This window comes from Haemorhous mexicanus, chromosome 1, assembly GCF_027477595.1.
Source record: "Haemorhous mexicanus isolate bHaeMex1 chromosome 1, bHaeMex1.pri, whole genome shotgun sequence".
Classification (NCBI taxonomy): domain Eukaryota; kingdom Metazoa; phylum Chordata; class Aves; order Passeriformes; family Fringillidae; genus Haemorhous; species Haemorhous mexicanus.
The window spans coordinates 49572626-49578625 of record NC_082341.1 but is presented as its reverse complement, the minus strand read 5'-3'; the positions used below and the strand labels follow the sequence as shown (position 1 = coordinate 49578625).

General features: G+C 39.1%; 1 protein-coding gene across 3 annotated transcripts in view; it reads right to left on the bottom strand.

The window, feature by feature from the left end:
* Nucleotides 1-4770: 4770 nt before the first annotated feature.
* LOC132328974 (solute carrier family 12 member 7) overlaps nucleotides 4771-6000 on the bottom strand; it is an 89328-nt gene continuing 88098 nt past the window's right edge. For all 3 annotated transcript variants that reach the window (XM_059849491.1, XM_059849482.1, XM_059849501.1), the window contains one exon: nucleotides 4771-5728. In XM_059849491.1, coding sequence (XP_059705474.1) covers nucleotides 5637-5728 — 92 coding nt within the window. In that variant the 3' untranslated portion in view covers nucleotides 4771-5636. The remainder of the gene's footprint in view (nucleotides 5729-6000) is intronic.

Here is a 6000-nt window from a genome sequence, read left to right as displayed (position 1 = left end):
TGCTATTTTATTGCTTATAAGTAGAACTAAAGAATGAGTAACAATTTCATCTTATGACTGTTATCAGTTGTAAGCTGTTTAATGCCTTTTTTTTGCTATTATTTAGCTAAAGGTAAATGACAAAGGCACCTGATTTACAAACCTCCACATACTGTTATATAGCTATTTATAAGACATGCATTATTTTAAAGAAATTTTCTAACTACTATTACTTAGAGGTTTTTAAAAGATTAAAAAGACTGTTCCAGTTAAAGCCTGGACCCTGGCCGAGTCCTGGCCTTAACTTGTAGGGAAATATACCAATAAACCCAAGTGTTTTCTACATCAAAACTATACTCAAGTAATTTTGACTTGCCAAATTTAGACCTATAATATCTAAATCTTCTTTTGAAGTGAACTTGGAAATCTTACCCAGTAATGGTTTTCCAATCTCTCCCTTTAGAAGGAAGCTTGCCAATTACTACAAATTCTAAGTAACAGTACAATATTTAAAAAATTGATAATGCATTGTTTTAAATCACCCTTGTATTTTTCATGTACTACTAGTTGTACATGTTATCTAATTTATTTTTACTTAGTATAAGTTTATTGGTTTTATTGTTTTGCTTTTATGTTGCCTCCATGTTCATAACAAGAAACACACATTATTAAAAACAAAAAAAAATAGGGTGGAATATAGCTCCTCCAGAACTTTACACTAATATTTACATTAAAAATTTTGAAATCAAATCAAATCAAATCAAATCAAATTTGACCCCTTACCCTCCTTAAACACCCTCAGAACCCCAAGAATTAGAGCCTCTGGGTTCTGTGAAACTGGATTTTTGTGTTAATTTTAAATACACAGGAAGAAATAATTCCAAAACTTGGGACGTTTCTCCCTATCACTTTGGATATAAGAATCAAGCCTTTTGGTGCAATTATACTTCTGGCAGACTTTTTAAATCCAGTAATGCTCCCCCTGTGGCTGTCATCGGGAATGTTTCAAAGATCAAGCCAAAGCCTTTAGTAGCTAAGGTTTATAGCTAAAAGATTCTGTTTAAAATGGGTTTGTGATGATTTTTTATAATAATTGTATTAATCATGATATCTTGCTTGTTTCAATGTATGCAGAGATTAATTAATAAGGCCATTAAAGGAGTGGTTTTGGTTGAAAAGAGAAGAGGGAGATATTGGGACACATAAGACAGATGATGGACTTTGGACCTGGTTAGCATAATAGATTTGATAATCAAGATGCCCTGGCAAGAACAAACAGCTTTGAAGATTGCAATAAGATTAAATTACACTCACTTACTGGAAAAGAAAATGACATCAAGACTTCTGCAAGCAAGAGATGTTGTAAAATGTATGTTTGTTTATGTGATGATTAACCCAGTCATTGTATTAAAACGTTACTAGTCTTCCTAAAATAGTATATAAGCAATGTAGTCCACAATAAATTTGGATTATTTTGACCATCTCACAGTCTCCCTGTCTCTCTCATCATTGCCAATAGTATCCATGATCTATGTTGTCATGGTTTGATGCTGGTGCAATGCCAGTGCCCTCATGAAAATACATTCTCTCTGGTGTCTACTGTGAAATGTGATCAGAAATAGAGCAAAGCAGGCTCTAGCTTAGGAATAAAAGGGAAAAAAAAACTTTATTAACCTATAATATATAAAAGAAACACACAGAAGATTTGGAAAACCTTCCTCCTTCCCCCACCAAACTTCCAATACATCACAGTAAGACAAAACCTTGGATTCTCAATTCAGTTATCACCTCTCAGATAACTAACTCTCAGTCCATCTCCACCCTTCAGATAATCAATTCTCAGTTCATCAAGAAGAGAGGAGTCCCTCTTGCACCATGGGCTTCTCCAGGAAACACAGTTGAAGCCTCATGTGTTTCCATGTCACACGTGGCACCGCCTGGAGAACATTTGCCATCGTGACATCTTCCTTCCATGTACAGTGCTCTCACCACTGCGCATGGACCAGAGCTGCTTCTAGGGTTTTCCTTTTAAGGGTGCTTTGCCCAGTTCCAAAAAGAACACAGTCTCTCAATTTTGGGACACCTCTCCCCCCTCAAATTTCACCCCCTGGGGCTGAGGGGTCTCAAGAACAGAGATCTTCTCCTTCACTGAAGATCGAGGGCACTACCACCCTCCTCACTCGTCATCTCTGTTCACGCACTCCTTCACATCACATCACTGCACTTTCTTGGCTCCGAGCCATTGCCTCCCTCTAAATGCAGTCTCTGTGTCACAGGAAAAATGGTTCTGTCCATGGCTATACAAGAAAAGTCCAGCCAAAGGCCACTCCATCATCTCCTCCCACCTAGGATTCTTCTCAACTTCTCTTGGACATCTTTCACTTGCACAAACTTGCATCACACTTGCCCATTTCCTGCTATTCCATCTCTATCTCTCTCCTCATTCAGCTCCAGGAGGATCAGCATTTGTAAGGTTTCCATCATCCAAGAAAAGGGTTAAAATATCAGGCTCTGCCTGTCCAAAACTCCCACGCTGGCCCTGCTGGGCACCTTCTCGCTGCACCCCCCCCTTTCTCCTTCTTGGCCAGCCGTGCTATCAAATTTCAAGGTGGCACCAGCGCAGGCACAGGCTCTCTCTTCCTCGGGGGGGGGGGGGCTGCCCAATGTCTCTCAGGGTTCCTCCACCCTTTCATCCTGCAGGGGCCTTCACCTCCCTTCTCTGGCCAAGGCCCCATCCTATCTCACTCAGGCCTTGTGGCTTCCCCTCCCCCGCCCAGCCCACAGCTGGGCAGGGCAGGTCTGACCTCTTTCACCAGAAACCAAGAGAGCTTCCCCCTGGGAGTTCACAGCTTTTAACTCCCTGTGTTCTCAGAGGCATATCCATGTCCTCAGTAGCCACACCAGGTGCCAATATTCAAATCTGAGCACCTATTGGTTTGATCACAGCATCCCAAAAAACTCACTTCCTCTCAAACCAAGACATATGTTTACTGCCACAAGTTAATGGATTCTTACCTCACTTTTTGACATATTTAAAGGTTGCAGGAGACAGATTTACAGGTGAGAATAGGTCCAAAATTGTCCTGTAGCTCTTTCTTATCATTAGGAAATATAACAAACCATCACCAGAAAAAAGGCTTCAACAGCATTTTGCCCTGACTAGTCTTGCATGTGACTATCCCACCTATCCACCACTTTAAATCATAGTGTTTGATAACTCATAGCCTGTAATTCTTAATACTGTGAACCTACAAGCAAATCTCAAAAAAAATGAAGCCGGCATGTGTGTGTTTGCATGTCCTCCTCCATCACAGCATGGGTGGCCCCTGTAACACACACGCCCATATAAGAGTCTCAGAAGCCTAGCCTATCTTTTTCTGAAGTTGGATCTTCAAAAACTTCCTAAGTTCATGTTTTTTACTTTCCAGCTTGAAGGTTTGTTTGCTACCACTTCCACAAGCTTATTAAATGCCTACTGGTATGCCCACAGAAACCTCTGTCATTCTTTTCTTGCATCTAAGGGAATTCATAGAGCTTTTGGTAGGTCCCAGATGCCTCTGAAAGCCTATTTCTAAACTAAATTTTTATAATTCCTTTTACTACAAACTGTCTGCAGTTGTCTGTTGTTGCATTGCAGCTGATCTGAAGCTGCCCCTAAACTCAACCAACCTAGAAGAAAGCAAGTCCCTGGATAAGGCACAGATAGGTTGAATTCAAACCCAAGCAAAGACCTCAGCCAACCCTGTTCTAGCTCAGATGCTGATACACCACTGGCTAGAGATGGGCAGAGAGAGGTCATCCAATCAACTATCTGAGCCTGGGAAATCCAAAGTCCCTATAAAAGGGGCAGACATATTAAACTGATTGCTGTTTGCTGATGACCCACTGGTCGTGTGTCGTGTTTCTGTCTCCAACCCACAACCCCACATATCCTTTCTATAAATGCCTGCTAATGACCTTGCACCGCAGCCCACGGAGTGCCTTCATATGTCCCATGAAAAGCTTAGAGCCATCTGGAGTGCAGTAGGGGCATCTGCTGATGTTTTTCTTCTCCTCACTGGCCTGAGAATGTTTTTTAATTCAATTGATATGCTGTGGAAAGTTAGAACCTTCACATGCCTCCTGATCTGTCCACAGGACCTCCATGTGCTTTTCACAGTACCTAAGAAATCAAGGAGTGTCTTTGGTGTGCCCCCAAGGTACCTCTAAATGCCTATGCATAGACCTATTCCTAACCAAAGGCATAGAGCTGCAGTCACACCAAGTGGTATATGAGTACATTCTGGCGTGCAGCATGCCTTTCCAATTGCCTTTTGAAGTATCTCAGCAGTGCTTTTGACACATCAGGAGTTCACTGGGCCACCTGATTACCTTTTTATTCCTTCTGTTCCTGTGCATCAAACTACAGGGACAGGTAATGGCTGCTTTCAGCTTTTGCTATTTATAGCTTTGTCTTACTTCACCTGAGTGTTATGATAAAAACACTGGCCTTGAGCCTAGCCAGGGACTTGGGCACTACATCACTCTTGTTCTAGTCTGAGCAATAGACATCTCGATTGTATTATAAAGGAATAAAAAAAAAGAAAAAAATAAGATAGTGGTTTATATGTTTAAACAGACCTATTCTTTTTAGAGCAGAACAATCTTCTGATACACTTTAGGTCTTCAACAACATTTACAAAATTAAGACTGCCTAAAAAGGAAGAGAATTGTAACAGGAGCAAATGGTTTCTGTTGAGCACCTAAACTAAACTACTCAACAATTTCAAATGAAAAACATTTAGGAGTTCGTTCAGTTCAGAAAAGCAGATTTTATTTCAAACAGCAGCACATACATACAACATTTTCAAAATATAAATATTTGAAAACAAGAGACTGCATTTCATTAACCACCTTGTTGTGGTTTATCAACTGTTGAATTATATTTGGAACCAGGTGGAGTTCCTGCACCACAGCCTTCCTATAAGTTGGATGCTCTCATGTTGCATTATTGCTATAATCATGCAAAAAACCGGTAACTGCTAGTACCTAATAGAAAAGAACTCACATAGTTTATCTATTTACTATAATCTGGAGGTTTCAGCTACCTAAGTATTTTAAATACAGAAATGTTATTTTTAACAGGGATGGCAAATAACGAACTTCTGGGAAACACTTAATTCACTTCATAAATAAATTTGACTGGCTGTATACATCTCGGAAGGAAGGTTCCTGAACCATGACTAATTCCAAAAGAAGCAACATAGCAGCATTTTTGTATGAAAAAAAGACAACCTTTTCTAAAACCCTTCCCTTTTATTTAGATGCAAAGATTAAATATCATTTGATTATGACATGACATTTCTATATCTTTAAAAATATGATTCCATTAACAATTTTTTTTTGTTTTACCACAGCTTAAGAAGTGTCAGAATACGCTGCATATAAATATCCTAAGCCATCCACCATTTATTAATTCACCATTTATTAATTTTCTACATAAATCTGCTTAAAATATTATTTAAATAGAGCATCTTGCTGGGAAAAAAAGAACACATCATCAGAAGATTCAGTTTGAAGCTAATTTTCAATGCACTAGGAGACAATGAAGCTGCTCAAATTATGGCAAAAAACTTTGTTTTCTTATGGTGAGGGGTGTGTTGTGTTTGGCAAACAGTTCAAGAATAAATGGTGATCACTTCACGTCCACTGCCTCGGACTAGGAGAACTCTATCTAGACCTTCTGTCAGAACTTCCAGAAATTCCATGTCTGAAATATCATTTGGTCAAGGAATTTACTCAGAAGTGAAACAAAATATCTAGTAATCTCTCAGAAAGTCTAACATATAATGCAAAAATAGAGTTCAACAATTTCATCAAAGTGTATTTCTGTGTCACCCTTTACTGTCCTGCTAGCTGGTTATTCAAGTGGAAGTAAAGCCTAACTTGGGGAAAATTCTTAGTTTTGCCCTACTCACCTACAAAAAAAGATAAGAATAGGAAGTTTTAAAATTATTTCAAAGTTAAGGAAATCCTTTATGT